We start from the raw sequence: 17,212 nt of genomic DNA, 5'->3' as shown, positions 1-17,212 counted from the left end.
TGTAGGTTTTGTTTGAAGTAATGTTTGGCACATTGTCTCCATGTGGTCAGTTTGTTTTTTAAATAGTTTAAAAGTATGTTTTTTTGTATCCCTTAGCCAGCATTATTTGTGATTCTTTGTAGTTTCATTGTATATCTGTATTTCTGTCTGTTTTTATCTTTTAGTTAAAATCAGGATTCTTTGCAGTCATTGTGATACACTTTCGTTATTTTCTGTTAGTCTGATGACCCCTGACTCAGTTGTCTTTTACTTCTGTATTGGATCCTGTTGATTCACTTGTGCAGCAGACTGTCGTGTTTCTTTACGCACACTTACAATTATCCCACATATGAAGGAGTGACACACAAATTCATGGAAAGGGTGCTGAGGGTGTCATGAACATTTCTTGGGAGATCTTTGGAAGGTTCAATGTCACACCAGAAGCAAAAGAATAGCAGAAAGATGCAGATGTATGATGCATTTATTAAATCATAACTTATAAAATACCTTGTACTGTGATTGTGAATGGAAATATTCTCCCAAAGGGTGGGGTGGGGATTGTAAACTTAAAACACAAAGAACTAAAATACAGTACAAGCGAAAAGGACAATCATCTGATATTTGCTCAGTACTACAGATGCTTAGTATATCAATACAATGGCCAGACATCTTAAAGTGTGTACAAAATCTATACGTTTCTTTAAACAAAAAGAAGCATGAAGCGGAAGCAGATTATTCAGAAACCCAATCACAATATAAATAGGTGGACACATCTCCAATTCAGATGTTATTTATTGGTACCACATTTAAACAAACCAAGCAGCCATTCTTCTTAATGACATTGGAAATATGAGTGATTATCCAAGTCATCTAGTCCAACGACAAAAACACGAGGTTTGATTATTTAGCCATGTCTTTCTTCATAATAATGCATAAAAAAAATAGTCTGTTTAAAATGTCATTATGTGCCCTACAATTTAAGCGCAAGACAACAAATGGTGAAAAACATCAAAAGTCTGCTGATTTGAGCTTCCTCTCCTCCTTCTCGGTGAGGGGCTGCTGTGCCAGGAGTTTATCGTGCAGGCGGTGATGTTTGCCGATGCCCAGCTTCGGCAGGCCCCGGTTCAGCCCCTCCAGCAGCACACAGGACTTGCAGAGTGACTGGCTGGAGATGTATCCGCAGCGGCCGCAGGTTCCCTGAACAGGCATCTTCACGCCGTCCCGCACGGACAGGTTCTCCCCGGAGTGGATGATGTCTATTATGGAGCTGGATCTGATGCTCTCCAGGTCTTTTAGGAAGGTCCTTGCATGGCCGCGATACGCGTTAGGGGAGTAGATGCATTCCGTGGAGAAGTAGTCCAACTTCTTAAAGTAGGCATACATGACAATCTCCTTCTCGTAGGCGTACTTGAGGGGCTTGCAGCGTGGAACGACCCCCTCGCCCTCGCTAGTTGTGGAGATCGCAGTGCAGCGGCGCAGTCGAGCTATGTCGCCTCGCAAGACATTCATCAAAACAGTTTCAGCCACGTCGTCAGCGTTGTGACCTGTCCAACAAATACACATCCAGGGATTAAAACATCAATGCCAGCGCTCTTTTATTTCAATTCATTTCACTCTGATCTCTCTTTATGTTCAGATGTACAACTATATTTTAAATGTCACAGGTCACTGTGTTCCTTCACTCCCTGACATACTGATAACATCTTATGAGTCTCCAGGATTAAGTGTAGACATAGAAATGAGTGACAAGATCTTCATAAGCCCATATAGAGCCTTTAGCAATCAGATGATCCAGCCTAGTTATTTCTATTAACAACAATATGTATGTGGATCTATTCATGTTTGTGTTGAGCTAAATGATAGACCCAAAAAGGATCATGTATGAGGAACAGCTAAAATATGGAGTCTCCCGATCGAGGTTCCCCTCACAATCATGGTTTGAACCTACCTGTGCATATCTTGTCCACTTTCAGCATGACGGCTCCTCTATCCAGAGCCTGCCGCCTGAACACTCCACAGAAAGTGCAGTTATTTTTCAGTCCCACCTGCTTCACTATAGCGTCCATAGTCCACCCATACAGCTCCTCATATGAAACAATCTTGAGCGGCAGCTCGTACTGCTGCTGATTCCTCTTCACCGTCTCCAGCGAGTCGTCTCGGTAACCTGTGATTCCCTCATCCACCGAGATGAGCATAAGTTCAAGGCCATAGTCGTATCGCTCGTTGAGGACCTTCATGACGTGTGCGAGCACAGTGGAATCTTTTCCTCCCGAGGCGGCGATTCCTACAGCCTCCCCTGGTTTGAACAGCTCTGCTGCCTTGATGGTCTGGTGCACTTCCTCCTCGAAGGCCCAGAAGAAACACTCCTTACACAGCGAGTGGCCCGTTTTTGGACGTTTGAGCACTGCACGCTTCTCATTACAACTGCTGCACTGAACAGGCATCCTGAGTGCTGGAAGAGTGGAATAAAAAATTTAATTTTATGATTGACCACATTGATGATAAACTACGATTTCAATAAAGAAACACCTAAATATATATTGATAAGAAATAAAACAATAGACTACAACCTTGCGTCAAAGAAAAATATTAAAATACCTTTTTTTTTCTAACATATTACATATTAAGCAAGCATACAAGCCCAACCTTACATTATGTAATCACCCTTAAACATGGTGGCTCCATCAGTTCCTGCTGTTTACTACTACAGTGAGCTGGCTACTACGATGTATTTGATAGTTCTGCAGTATTTTTGACTGGTAATATTCTAAGAGTGTCATGCATCCTGACATGGTGCTCGTGTACATCTTTTCTCTGACCATAATGCATGTTCGTTGTTAATGGACATGAACCATGTACATCCATACCACGCTCCTTGTTGATCTGCACATTAAACTATCTTGAAACTTGTTAACTTGTTTATAGGATAACTTATTCCAACTATAAATCCATCATTTATAATCATGTCATCATTGTTCTTGACGTCTTGGTGGCTCTATCAAAGACCTAAAACAAGCTTTTAAAACACTTTTCTAAGAGAGATTTGCTCACATTTTCAATTTGGCCCATTTCCATTGACAAGAACTACTAAAGAAAGGAAGTGAGCAGCGGTAAAGCTTACGACAGGTAAGTAACTTTAAAAAAGCCACAGAAATTGTAGTGAACACGTGCTAAAAGATGTGTTTATGACCAACAGATTCAAAACAATATTAATAACAAACCCAAAAAGTCACGACTAAAACCTCCTCATTACAAAACTACAGCTACATTAGCATGTCAAGCTAAGATAACCGCATTCACATTAAATTACGTTTTCATACCGCAGTTTTTCGAAGTGGAGAGTTTCCAGAAAGCTGTATCGAGATATTGTGAACGATAAAAATCCGTTTAAAATATGAAATTCTTCATTTAAAGAGTCAAATTGTGAGTTCGCTCCGAGCTACGTGTTGTTTACTCATGTGCGGACAGCTGCTTCTTCGTTGGTGTTTTCTAAAGTGGCTGTAAAAAATATACAGCGCTACCTGCTGGTGGAGGTTCGTCAGTGCAACTACAACTTCACAAGCACGGGGTGGTGACTTTTTTTTTATGGTGCAGCAATAAACAGGAGGGAAAAATAAATCACACGAGTAGTCCAAATGTAAGCTTTGAGGATTTATTAATTTGCTTCAAATAATACTACTGCAACAGCTGCAATAGACATCAAAATGTTGTCAGGTGTCAAGGAAGGACAAATGGAGTTGGGAGAAGGGTGGGTACTGCTGAAAAGCAGAAAGGCCACTGAGGTCAGGATTAATGTCAGGAAAAGAGTCACAAACTTAATTGACGGGGTGAAAAGCACCCCTCTGATGCCACTGCATGTCTTTGATGCGCCGGACCGACTGGATCTGAGGAATCTGGGCTCCGAACTCGGAGTTGTCCTTGTACTCCCCCTTTTCAAACAGGTACTGGTATCCTCTGTAGCCTGGATACTGGTAGCCCACCCAGCTGGTGCACCGGGGAGAACAAAAACAGGGGGGGTGTTACAATGGATAACAGAAAAGAACTGCAGCAGCTATTGTAATGGTGTACACTGACAACCCAAACAAGCAAAAAACTTTAAAATCAATCATCATTAATAGTATTTCTACAAATTCAAAGAGTTTTAGCTTCTTTTAATGTGTTATTCTCATTTGTGTTATTTATAAACAAATATTCAATTGATTACAATTTCCATAATGAACCACATTTTTTTCTTTTGTGTTTATCTTGGTTATGTGATATTATTGTCTGGCGTGAGTAACAGTAATGTACTGTACTGAGTCACAGTGGAGTATTTTTTGAGTTTTTGTTAATGTGGTTAGACAAATATCCAAATACCCCAAACGAACGATAAAACAAACTAATTGTTGTAAAGTTAAATTACAAGTACAAAACTGAAGCTGGTTGAAAAAGGTCAGAAGATGTATGTTTGTTCTATTTGTTATTTTATTGATATAATTAGGTTATTGTGGGGTCTTCGGTAAGCACCAGTCAAAACTACAGTTTCTGAATGAATTTTGTGAACCAGCTGTGATTTTTACACTGTCTAATGCAAATCTAATACAAATAGGTTAACAATCTAAATAAACTCAAATAACGTTTTAAAGACGCTAAACCGTTGTGTGGTGACGATAGAAAAAAGTTCAGGATGTTGTTTATTGTTTAGAATTTAGATCTGTTGTGATGTTTTGTGATCCGTGTCTGTTGTGATGTTTTGTGATCCGTGTCTGTTGGGAGGTTGGACTCACGTGCCGCTCTGCACCCGGACAGAGGAGACCTTCTCCTGGTACCCATGTGCATGAAAACTGGGGACGTCGTCGTCAATGATTTCTATCTTCTTCCCAGCGAAGCCGGGGTTTTCGTAAAGGACAATCTTGTGCTCCTGGCTGTCCTGAAGGAAACCAACAAAGCAACGCGGGGTCAAACAGCTGACGGCAAGGAATGGATTTGTCACTAAACAAAGCAAAAAAAAAAAAGTTGTGCGTTGTTCTCACCACTTTAATGGGGCGGAATGCGACAATGGTGTCACTCCGCCTGCTGTTGGTCCAGGAATCCCAGCGAGGATACTCCCCCTTCTCAAACACATACTGCTCCCCCTTGCAGCTGGCCTGCTCGTATCCCACCCATCTGGGGGGGGGGGGGGGGGGGGCAGAAATCACAGAGACGCAGGGTTGTTGTTGGTGCAAGCCACTGAGCTCTATTCCACATGTTGATTTGTTTTTATGTTCTCTCTGTCATCATCCCACCATTCGTTCATTTGTTTCTCCCTCTGCCTGTGTTCTAGTTTTCTGTCTGTCACTCACGGTCCACACAGCACCAGTATGGAGCCCACTTTCTCCACGCCTGCTTCCTGGAGGTTGTTACAGGGACCAGTCAGCTCATGGCAGCGTCCCTGGAAGTTTTCCTGTTCATAGATAATCAGCTGGAGACGAGAAAAGAGGAGAGTGTGTCAGTGCTGCTGAGCAACGAGTTACAACTCCAAGAAGGCGGAATGATAGAAACGGATAAGGCACACATGCTTTTTTTTGTTGTTGTTGTTGTGGTTTTTAAGTGTATTTGAACTGTTTTTCTATTGGTTTGTTTAGTTTGTTTGTTGTCTTCAGTCTCACCTTGAATGCACTGGTGCCTGGCTGCTGCTGCTTGGTTGCAGGGTTCTGGTGGTCTGTGGCCATAATGAACAGATCGGCAAAGATGAAACTGGACAAACAAGAGAACAAACAAAATAAATACACAACAGAATTAGAATTCCATTGCTTCTAACAAAAAAAAAGTTTATCTTTACAAAGAAACATAAAATATCTCAGTTTGTAAAACACAAGCAGCTTCAAATGTAATAATGTTTGTTTACTATTAGTTTCACAAATCAAAAAAAAAAAAATATATATATATATATATATATATAAATGTTAAAAAAAAAACAGAGAAAAAGAAGACACACACTATTAAATAAAGTTACTTTAAAAAAAAATAAAAAAAAAGATTGAGCCTAACAGACATGACCCTCTTACCAGTACCTGCCTGTGCCAGTGTGTTGGTGATGGCACGATGAGCTCAATATATATGGGACGCCCAGGGGTGGAAACTCTGCCAACAGTACCCACAGTGTCCAACTGGGCCGTCGGATCGGCCTGCCATAGGCCATCATGAGGGGCGACCAGGGTACCCCCCCCCAATCACACCCCCACAAAGTTATTTCATTAGTTGTCAGTTTTGTCCAGCCAGTCATTGTGTGATATCCACATGATTCAGCACAAACAGTGCCAAGAGTCCCACACCTACAATGAAAGGGAGAGCGAGAGGGAAGGACAGTAGGAGATGGCTTTTACAGTGAGACTGAAAACAATTTGAATAACAGCTGAAATACCGCTGGACATTTCCCACAAGTGCACATTGATTTTTATTTTCTAGAAAATCGTTTTTATTGTCCACTATGGAAACACAGTTTCCGTAGCAGTTTGCCGAGATAAAAAAAACAGCTTTGTATAGTTTTATTATAGTTTATCATTTCAGAGGTTAAAGCAATGTGCCATTGCATCTCTTGGCGGTTGAGAAAAGTCCAGATTGTTTAGTTTGATGTGAAGTTTTACAGCCGAGGGGAACGCATACAGACTCTGTTACTGAACCTGCTTCACTTCAATTGTTTTTAACGTGTTACTGGTAATTCTGCAGCGGGCTACATTCATCTGACAGAAATGTGCAGATTTCCTAAATACAAATCACATCACCTCAGAAATAGATTTCTGGCCTGCGACTCTTTAAACTATCTAATTTCTGGGGTAACTTTGGTTTAGATGTGTCATTATATCATCATATTAACTATAGAATATGTACGTTATGATCCCTATGGGGACTACTGGACTCAACTGCTTTACTTTAAAACACTTTATCTTTATCTACTCGAACAATGAAAACACATTAATGCATATTACATCTTCTAACAGGGACCATTAGTCCTGTTCTGAACTAGTTAATAGAGAGTTGTGGGCTGAGGTGGAAAAGAAAAATCAGCTGTTATTCTAACTCTAACTTGTGGTTTTATGGTCTCATGACCGTGTGAGAGCATTTTGTTTGTTGTTTTAACATTTTCATTGTTCTTGTCATTAGGTGCACATAAAGTGACCAAGTACAGCAGCTCTTCTAATATATCTTTTTAATAAATGTGACGGGAAGATATAATCTGCATTTTGTTTGAATATAAAAAAGTGGAAAATGCATTGTGGGGAAAAATATAGTATAGAATTAGAATTTTAGGTTTGAGGTGCAACAGGCCACGTGCTGCTTATGTACATACTGAGTTATGATGTATTTCTACAATGGCAGGTTACTTATATAAGGTTTTTGATGCACCTTGTACAAATAGTGTTCTCCATTACAAAGGGGTTCAGTTGAGTCTTTTCGTTATGTCTCCATGAAATATGAAATGTTTATATTTGTAATATCACCAGACAATTTGACTGTAACTATTCATAACTCTTTCATAAGTAGATGTAATGATTTACAGCTCATGACCCTTATTGGCGCATAAATAGAAAATAATTTCTTGTAATCATGCATTTTAGTGTAAATCCATCCATTCTCTTGTAGGTTCAATTAAAAATGATTATCATAAAGTTAAAAAGCCATTTTCTACTTCTATTTAGGAGATGTGAGCAACAGTGAGCTGCAGGCCATCGATCAATGCCATTTCTGAACTTTCTTGGCATTAAACTTGGAACCTCTTCAATTATTGAACAGACCCTTCGTCGATTATTCATTCAAACATCACAGAGGTTTCTTTAAAAAGCACAATGAACCGTCACCACTTTCTCCTCGGTGCATGCACACACAGCATAGATGCATAATTATGCACAAGTGTTGCATAATGTCGACGCCATAACTGGTCTCAATAGTTTAAGAAATCCCCATGAATATCAATAATTCAGCGTGTCATCAATCATGAAGGAGCCGGGAGCCTGAACGGAGTCTGCAGACTGACCTGTCAGTGAAGGCCAGCAAAGATCAGAGCACCAAGGATCAGTGTGTTAAGAGGAACTAAGGGATGTAACTGTTTGTTTTCTCAAGTTTTAAATGAACTAAACAAAATTACAGCACCAAAAGAAAACCCACAATGAAAATAAAATCAGATAAAAAACAACAACAACCGCAGAATAAATGTGAATAAATATAGAATTCACATTAAATTGTAATGGTGGGTGTGACATGTTAGGCTGAAAGTAAACTCCTCATCAGAAGATTCCATGGAAGGAAAACCAGGGAAGTTCTCACAGGGTCATGGGAGGAGAGAAGAGCGATGTGTGGTCTGATCCAACAGCCGAGCCATGATGAGCAGGAATTTTGTCATGATGTTATGGTGGATTTGATGTAAATCAGAAAGGATCAGTAATCTGAATTCAGTCAGGATTTTAAGTTGGTTTGGCTTCTTTCATAAATATTATTATAATTGCCGACAGATTTGCCTGTATGGCAATGATTTGTTGATTTTGTTAAAACACTAGAAACATGGTTTGATTTGTGTTTAAAAATAAAATAAAATAAAACAAAATAAAGCAAAATTAAATTAAATTAAATTAAATTAAATTAAATTAAATTAAATTAAATTAAATTAAATTAAATTAAATCAAATTAAATTAAATTAAAACACAAAGCATTACAAATAAACACATTTTATATCACACTCATTTACCCTTAATTTCCTTTGTTTAAAAAAACCCAATTTGTTAGCTGCTCAACTGAAGCACAGCTTAAATATGTCCTACTAAATGACTATTTTCAGCACCTTTCTTTTATTTTTCCAGTGAATGTGTCTGCAAGGCTGTATGATGGATAACCAAATGCTTCAATCCTACTTCATCTAACAAAAAGGTTTGGTGATCATTTACCTTCACATTATGATGCTCATTAGGGGGAATACATCCGACTGAGCGCTTTACACCAAAGCAACCGGTCGACTGACAACTCAAAACACTTTGGCCAAATTGACAGATTTTATGTCTAGATTATGGTAAATATGTCCTGTTATACAATTAAAATATGGACATAGAGCTCCTTTTATATTCACATTGTGGTGAAATCATGGAGTTGCATGCAAGAGAAGTGGCTGACAGTGGTGTGGTTACCCAGAATGCTCAGAACATCTGAGAATGGATAGAACATGGCACACGCTGTGATACAGCTGTGCACCAGTTCATCTCAGCAGCTGTTCACTTGCACTGCTCTGCCACTCGGTTGTCTATATTTCACTGAATCAGGCTTTACATGATCCTAAACATTAGAGAGGAAATGTCCCTTTTTAACAACAATATGAAGTGAAGATTTAATTTTGACTAATTAATCATTAACATTTATTAAATAACCATCTGCATGTTATTTTTGCGTGCTTGGCATGATCATGACTTCAGATGGAAGCTGCTGTGCCATCAAATCAATGCCAACACTGTAATCTAATAATCAGAGTATTTATAGCTGTCAAGATATATATTCTTCTAATTTTGAACACGGCTGATACAGCTCATTCATTTCTAAACATTACCAGACGTCCACTCATCACGAGGATCAATAATAATCAGATGCACAATGATGACTAAGGAGGAGGGAATGCAGTGCTTTCTCTTTTAATAGCTAGCAGACATACAGCATGACACCACTTCCACTGCTGTTAAGCAGATGCACATTCACATATTGCTGAATAAATCATGTGATCCCAATGCTGGATGAGCTTTTAAAGCTGTTTGAAACACAAGCATTCAAAGTCACACACATGACTTGATAATAATTCATCTCATCTATATTTGATCTCAAAGGGAAAAATGTCTAATGTCCAAACGGATGCCAGTTTCACGCCTCTGATCGTGTTTCTTTCTCGTCTTTAATACCTCAGATGGATCCGCCTCCACCTTGACCTACAAGGATAACATCACCAACACACTCCGGGTCAAACAACTTTTATTTGCCTCTGAAACATGCATGGCACTCCTCACTGGGCACAAGTCGCCATAGTTGGATGTCAGGCAGAGGGCAGGCACTGTCTGCAGCGTGGAGGAGGCTGTGGGTGGGGCTGGGTGGGGAAGGCTGGGTGGGAGAGGCAGGTGGGAGTCCTGCTCAGCTGGCTCCAGCTGAGGCAGGAGGGGCAGGAGGTGCCGGGGTGGGGTCGGGTTCCGGACCGGGCCCGGGGCCGGGGCCGGGGCCGGGGCCTGGAGCTGGAGCCGGATCGGGAGCAGTGAAACAGCCCCTCTTGTGCCACTGCATGTCTCGCACGCGTCGGACAGACTGGATGAGGGGCAGAGGCGCCTCCCAGTCGTTCCAGTGCTTGAAGTCTCCCTGCTCGAAGATGAACTGGCGACCCCTGTAGCCTGGGTACATGTAGCCGACCCATCTGGAGGAAGATTAAAAAACGACATGCCGTGATAAGTGTGAGTCCGGCGGCGGGGCCGAACGGGGAGGAAGAGGAGGGTCTTACGTTCCGTTGAGGGCCTTGACGCTTGCTACACGATCCTGAAAACCATGACCCCACAAACTGGGCACGTCGTCGTCAACAATCTCCATCTTCCTGCCAGCGAACCCGGGGTTCTCATAGAGTTGTAGCTTGTGATCAGCACTGTCCTGTTGGGGAGAAACACACACACACACACACACACACACACACACACACACACACACACACACACACACACACACACACACACACACACACACACACACACACACACACACACACACACACACACACACACACACGGATGCCTCTTCATGCTCTGAACGCAGGTCGTGGATGTAAAGCAAAAGCTGGACAGGTGAACAAATGAACCCTGCTGTATTGTGACGGTCACCCACCACTTTGAGTGGCCGTAGGGAGAGGAGAGAGTAGCTGTTCTGACTGTTGGTCCAGGTGTCCCAGCGAGGATACTCGCCTTTCTCCAGAATGAACTGCTCCCCCGTGAAGCCGTGACGATCGTAACCCACCCAGCTGAGAGGGGAACACAGGAGGGACGAGAAGGTTTTTGTTAACCCACCGGGGCCCACATGGTGTCCGGCCCGCAGCATCTACACTCTGCTGGAGTGGAAGACCAGATGACCAGCCCCTGACAGACGGATTACTCACGGTCCTGACTCCACGATCACAGAGCCGACCTTCTCCAGACTCTTCTCTGTCACATCTTTACACTCGGCAGAAAACTCTGCCTTGCAGCCCTGGAAGTTTTCGAACTCAAACAGCACCACCTGGACGGCAGAAATAAGAGATCAGCGCTTCATGAGCAAGCAGGACTTCATTTCAGCTCCCACTTGGATTGGAGAACTTTCAGAGCAGCCTGTCCCCCCGGTGAGACAGGGACGTAGCGCCCCACACAGAGGACCTGTTGCAGCACCTTATACGTGGCTCCAGCTCCACCCTGGCTCTTCCCAGCAGCCAGCTGCTCCGGGGCGCTCTGCTGCTCCGACATCCTCCTGATCCACTGCTCCTCCACTGTTTGGCAGCAGCACACACACAGACAAAGCACCATCCATCATGCACAGAGATAAAGCACAGGGTGGGGAGAAGCTCAGTGTCACAACTGCCGTTTAGAACTCAACCTTGACGAATAAGATATTATTCATTTGGACCTGACGTAGCAACCAGTTTCCCTTACATCCTGCTGTATGCAGTGGAAACAAAACTAGTCCAAACCTAAGGACTGAAGCATCGCTTTCAAGCCAACTCCTGTGAAATGAACCAAACTCCACTGCTGTGGTTCCTGGTGCGTCTCTGTTACCTGGGTTTGCCTGCTAGGAAGTGGTAGTGTCCCTCTTTTTCGATGCCACTTGGTGTTTGGTGGGGTTGAGCCATTAGAGGGCAGGGACAGGGGGGGTATTTATGGTTTATTTCTGGCCACAACAGCAGAAAAGGAGGAGCTGTTGATACAGCAAGTCTGTCGCTCACATTGTGTCCATAACGCTGCCTCTCAATAGGCAGCTGTGTTGGCACACGCTGCGCTGCCCGTCCGCCCGGCTGCCAGCGAGCACTGTGTGCGGGCACGGGGAGAGGGAGCCAAGAGGATTCAGCAAACAGCCCCGCTCAGCACAAACACACACACACACACACACACACACACACACACACACACACACACACACACACACACACACACACACACACACACACACACACACACACACAGTGTGTATACATACACTATGCTACAAAGAAACTAAAACACGTCTCCATAACCAGGATAACATTTTTCAATATATTCTAGTATTTTCTTTAACTTTCGGTTAATAAATTGCCAAATACAGTCCCTTACCCATCAAAAGGGTCCAGCATGCAGATGACCCTCTACTTTGACACTTCAGCTTCCCATGAATATAAAACGACAAATTATCGTTTCATCAATTATATCATTCTAAACACCATGATGAGCTCAACAATACTTGCAGTTAGTGATTTGATAAACGACAACGGCAGTTTAAAAGAAACACAAGAGCCAACATTTGAAGTCAAGTCGATTTTTTTTTATTAAGAATTTATTCACTTTAGGACACTGGCCAGGACAACACAGTGCAATATACATCTTTACTTTCAAATTAAAAAAAAAAAAAGAAAAAAAAAAAGAACAAAGTCAGACATAAAAAATAAACCCTCAAATTTTCTGACAAAAGTAAAAGGTCAATGTACAAAAGAAAGCAGAGACAATCACTCCTAATCCTGGATCCGACACATTCACTTTGCATTGCATGAGCAGGCCGACAACACGGGGAGCGAGACGCGGCCTCGGAGAGGGGGCAGAGGTCAGTGCTGTAGTGCAACAAGTGACAAAGTGCTTTGTAGAAGCGCAGACGCGGTGGGTGGACGTGGCGGAAGACGCAGTGGAGGCGGGAAGCAGGTGCAAATATTCACATTTATTTGGACCAACGCGAAAGGCGGAGTCATTTTAACCGTTTAGTGAATTCATGAGGGAGGCCGGAGGAAAGAAAGAGAAAACGTGACACAGGAAGCCCGGCAGCAGGAACGAAGCTTGATGGGACAGGTGACGATTGTGCAGCACGAAGAAAAGGACACCAAGAAGAGGGAGAATTGCACAGTCGCTGGAAAAAAAAGGTTGTGGAGTGTGTTTGTGTGAAGGTACACTGGATACTCGCCGCCACAGTCCATTACAGGAGGGAAGACAGGTTGATTAGTGTTTTTCATAAAAAAGACTTGAGTGTATTTGTGCTGATCAGGAGTGTGCGTGATTGACGGATGCAAAAGTCACTTGTCCGGAGAGCCCCCCCCTCCCCCGTCCCTCTTCCACAAAGAACAAACATAAAGAGGTACAGTACGCAGTAACTGTGACATCGTGAAGGTTGTGGAGCGTCTCAGAGATCAGTCTCTATTGTAGTGATGCGTCTTTTCTTTTTCTCTCTTCCAAACTAGCTCTGTCATTGTTAAATCAACAATAATACAAATATAACGTCTCCTGATTACAGTTTACTAACATGATTCACCGACAATCCCGTCAGTGGCGATTTGTTCTCTACGTTCAAAAGTCATTAGTGTCTGAAATGTTATCCTATGGCAATGTTTGCAAGCCTCCCGGCAGCGGCGGCGGCGGCGGCGGCAGCCTCCACAGATAACACGTAATGCGGCCAATTTGTACACATATTAGTGGAGTGAGGGAAAACTACATACAAACAAGTCCCGTGGAGAGTCTGCCGGATTGTCCTCCGGCGGCGGTCCCCACAAGTCAACCGTTTCCTGAAACGCAGCCCCGACAGGAAACGACCTCCGCTGTCCTCCTGGTCCCTCTTAAAGTGTTCATGTGAAGTCCCTCCTGCTGCAGGAGCTTGTGCAGGTTTCAAGCATGATGTGGAGGAAGCGGAGCAGCCCGATGGGGGATTTTCATTTTTTTTTTTTTCATTTTGTTGTCTCCGTGCTTGATTTATTTATTCATTTATTCTCCATAAGACAGAAACTCTTTATATAAAAAGGCACCATGCACATTTATCGACCCAGATGGGAAGAGAACAAAAAGGAAAGAAAAGAAAAAGTAATAATAAATTCATCAGCAGCTGTAGGTCCATCCTCTCCTCTCAACCTCTCTGGGTCAAACGTTAAGGCTTCTGTTTCACAGATTCATCTGTTAAGGCAACCTTCAGGGGAGAGGAGCACAACAGGAGTCAGACACTGGACAAAAAAAAAAAAAAAGATTTTAAATGCTCTAAAACTTCAACAAAATTGTCTCACCTCACCTCATTTTTTTTTTTTTTTTTTTTTAGCTCTCACTTTCATACTGACTCAAGCGCTTCTTTGACTTCAGCTCTTTGAGCCACTGGGGCGAGTCCTCCTCACTGCAACGGGAAGAAACGCGCCGTCAGGAAGAAAGTGACCGTATCTTGTAATCTGAGTAAATATGTCTGCTTTCACACGTGCATCCAATGCAACGAGTACGGGGAGTCCACACGTTTTCAGACCCTGTTTAGCTGATAATAACTACATTATACCTGATATTTAGACCTGCTTTATATTCTACTTCCATGTTTTTATTGTTTGTTTTTTTCAAAGGTTATGTATTTATGATATTCTAAAACACTTGGTTTTTTTTTACAGTTTTTTTTATTGAAGAAAACTAATATTCCAGTGTGTATGAATAGAAAGCAGCCATAAGTATTAAGGATGTGCTGCTCTCTTTTTAAACACTATAAACCAAGGTTTGCTGTCTGTGCATTTGCATTGTGAATATAAAATTTGGCCAAAAATAATAATCAAATCTATCAAGTACATGCAGTTTTTTGTTTTCATTATGTCGTAAGTCCAATCACGAGCTGCCTCCGATTTAAAGAAAAGCCTTCATAGATCTTTCCAGTAATAAATACAGTGATGGGTTTTTAAAATAAAAGGTGATCAAATAAATTATTGCAAACATGATATGAATGTCCTATATAAATAAAGTTATTATGCATCAAAAACAGACATTGCCAGCTTTTATGAAAATCCAATAAAAAGTACATCATTTATTAGTTAAAATAGTGACGTGTGCACAATTTGTCAGTTTTACACTTTCAAACTGATTTCTGCACAGAGATCTGATTAATTAGAGTCTTAATAGTAGAAAATAATTCCTAAAATACGTTCAAACTAAATTGGATCGAGATTGTCAAACACTTCAATGAGCACTAGTTATAGTGAAGCAGATTGTGAAAGAACCTTGAGAGGAGATAAAAACATGTTGCTTACCCGTTTTCTTTTCCACCAGCAGGGGGCAGCACACGCGCTGCACGGGGCAGGAATGGGGACTTTGGGGAGCGAGACAGCTGGGAGGGAGCGGCTGCAGCAGCTCCATCAACTTGATTGTCAGAGTCGCCTCTCTTCTTCAGCTGAGCCTGACGACACAGAGAAGGAAGATAAGAACACGACGCCAGGAAAAGAAGTAATCTCTGCTGCACATGAGCCTCCAGGAGATGGTGGTGTGGCGGATGCGACCCGGGTGGCTCACTTTCAAAGCTGAAGGGTCCATCCCGGGGAACAGGGCGACCCTCTGAGGCTGCGAGGCGACAGCGGGGCTGGCTTCAGCTCCTCTGGCCGGCTCCTCTGAATCCGAGTCGTCCTCTTTCCTCTCGGGCTTTGCTTCTGAGGCGGAGAGAAGACGCTTTAACAAGTGCTTCTTCAGTGATTTACCTAAAGCTGACGTAGGGACGGTCCACTGAGTGTAAAAAAAAGGCCTGCGCAGCATTATGATTTGCATTCCCACAGAAGGGAGGAAGACTACACAAATAAGCCTGATGACGTAAGAGAGGGGTCTCAAATGTCATCCTCTGCAGTTTATCAAGAGTTCATAACTAGAACAACCGGGACAGGGAACCTCGAGGGCTAAATGAAGTTAGATCAGAAAGAACTTTATGCAACATTCCAGCAGTATTACAGACAATAGAGTAGAGAAGGACATTTCACAACCCTGGTGAATGGATGAAAGGATATATGTTAGACAAATTATGGATAATTACGATAAATGCAATAAAGAACATCCAATAGAACGAGAAGAACGAGTACTGAAGGAAATCTTCAGGGTGTATTCAGGTGAACGGGCTAAAGGTGCCATTTCAAGACTACAAAGGTTTCTTGACAAAAACAATCATCGTCCACAGACTACCACTGTTCTACTGTCATTGTATGTAATGCTCTGGAAAAAGGTATGTTGGTAATGTTAGTAAAGCTCAATACTACAATCCAAAAGAATAATATATTCTTTTATTCCATTGCAGACAGCCTCAGGTGAAATAGGTGCCGCTCTGGTTAAAGCTCTATTCTACATGCTTTAACATAACTGGATGTGACCTGTGTGATTTTCTCCCTCAGAGCTCAGCAGGACAAACACCAACAACACATTTCTATTTCATAGTTTGCTATCCTCTCTGGTGTCACCAGTCCTCCAGTGGTTTGATGAACCGGTGTCCCATGGAATACACAAACCTGTGGAGTCTCTGTAGAGCCAGTCCTCGGTGGTCTCCTCCTCGGCGAGCGCCGCAGTCTGACGGGCGGCCCTGGTCGGTCGGGTCCGCGGGGCTCGCTTCTTTCCCAGCTGAGCTCTGCAGCGAAGAACGCTGGTGTCCAACAGAGCGGTCGGAGTCTGACACACAAAAACAAAACAAACCACTTCTTGAAGCGCAACTCAGCAGTTGAGAGGTCGTGCAGCTGCATCGCACAGTCACGGTGTCACATGTTGATGGACGTCGAAACATCGGTCAGTTTGAGTCAATGCAACGTTAGAGCCGCCGCTCACTCACATCGGGGAACGCCAGAGGCTGACTCTCAGACGAGGACGAGTGGGGAATGCCGTCGGGGGCGTCGGCTTCAGACTGCGAGGCGGCGGCGCCCGGCGTGAGCGGCGTGGCGGGCTTCTTGGGAGAAGGGCTGAGATTGCTCTCCGAGCTGGGAGTGGCCGGCGTGAGGCTGAGGAGGAGGAAGGAGGAGAAGAAGAAGAAAAAGTGTTCGGTGAACGAGTGTTGGCAACATTTCTAACTGAACATAATGAGTCACCGTCTTTCTTTTGTCGGTGGTTCCTGTCCAGACTGTGAGGACCTGTGATTTAGATGACGCACCACAACAATTCAAACTTCCATCGTCACCATGACCAGGATGAGAACGATAATTACCGTACGTACGTGGAGAAAACCGAGACTTAACTTCCTTTAATACATCCGAATTGAGTAACTCCATTTTTTTTTATCATCATGAGATTTGTGATATTCTGTTCTGAACACATGA

At 42.8% G+C, this 17,212-nt stretch overlaps 4 protein-coding genes across 8 annotated transcripts in view; all 4 read right to left on the bottom strand.

The window, feature by feature from the left end:
* Positions 1-443: 443 nt before the first annotated feature.
* ctu1 (cytosolic thiouridylase subunit 1 homolog (S. pombe)) lies at positions 444-3,475 on the bottom strand. Of its 2 annotated transcripts, none has more exons than XM_080466637.1 (3): positions 3,300-3,475; positions 1,928-2,431; positions 444-1,523 (listed from the first exon to the last, which is right to left on the bottom strand). In XM_080466637.1, the coding sequence occupies exons 2-3, from the start codon at positions 2,421-2,423 to the stop codon at positions 988-990; spliced, it is 1,032 nt and encodes a 343-aa protein (XP_080322763.1). In that variant the 5' UTR covers positions 2,424-2,431; positions 3,300-3,475; the 3' UTR covers positions 444-987. The 2 variants fall into 2 exon arrangements, with proteins under 2 accessions (XP_080322763.1, XP_080322764.1); XM_080466638.1 differs by lacking the exon at positions 3,300-3,475 and adding an exon at positions 2,631-2,953.
* A 144-nt stretch (positions 3,476-3,619) lies between these two features.
* crybb2 (crystallin, beta B2) lies at positions 3,620-5,684 on the bottom strand. The gene is made up of 5 exons (XM_080466803.1): positions 5,607-5,684; positions 5,301-5,419; positions 4,992-5,124; positions 4,746-4,888; positions 3,620-3,963 (listed from the first exon to the last, which is right to left on the bottom strand). Exons 1-5 carry the CDS (start codon positions 5,667-5,669, stop codon positions 3,795-3,797), a joined length of 627 nt encoding a protein of 208 aa, XP_080322929.1. The 5' UTR covers positions 5,670-5,684; the 3' UTR covers positions 3,620-3,794.
* A 4,411-nt stretch (positions 5,685-10,095) lies between these two features.
* Positions 10,096-11,495, bottom strand: LOC308111780 (beta-crystallin B3-like; the record flags this gene model as incomplete). Its single annotated transcript, XM_080466804.1, has 5 exons — positions 10,096-10,369; positions 10,454-10,596; positions 10,828-10,960; positions 11,096-11,214; positions 11,361-11,495. 5 exons carry the CDS (start codon positions 11,493-11,495, stop codon positions 10,096-10,098), a joined length of 804 nt encoding a protein of 267 aa, XP_080322930.1.
* A 969-nt stretch (positions 11,496-12,464) lies between these two features.
* LOC308112101 (uncharacterized protein) overlaps positions 12,465-17,212 on the bottom strand; it is a 33,286-nt gene continuing 28,538 nt past the window's right edge. For 2 of the 4 annotated variants that reach the window (XM_080467329.1, XM_080467330.1), the window contains 6 exons: positions 16,732-16,897; positions 16,418-16,574; positions 15,444-15,577; positions 15,185-15,330; positions 14,200-14,298; positions 12,465-14,100 (listed from right to left, as the gene is read on the bottom strand). In XM_080467329.1, the coding sequence (XP_080323455.1) occupies positions 14,223-14,298; positions 15,185-15,330; positions 15,444-15,577; positions 16,418-16,574; positions 16,732-16,897 (679 nt within the window). In that variant the 3' untranslated portion in view covers positions 12,465-14,100; positions 14,200-14,222. Of the gene's footprint in view, positions 14,101-14,194; positions 14,299-15,184; positions 15,331-15,443; positions 15,578-16,417; positions 16,575-16,731; positions 16,898-17,212 lie in introns of all 4 variants that reach the window. The other 2 variants (XM_080467332.1, XM_080467331.1) reach the window with 2 other exon arrangements.

The sequence above is a fragment of the Lipophrys pholis genome (assembly GCF_963383615.2).
Source record: "Lipophrys pholis genome assembly, chromosome: 7".
Classification (NCBI taxonomy): Eukaryota; Metazoa; Chordata; class Actinopteri; order Blenniiformes; family Blenniidae; genus Lipophrys; species Lipophrys pholis.
This window is presented reverse-complemented; position numbering and strand designations above follow the sequence as displayed.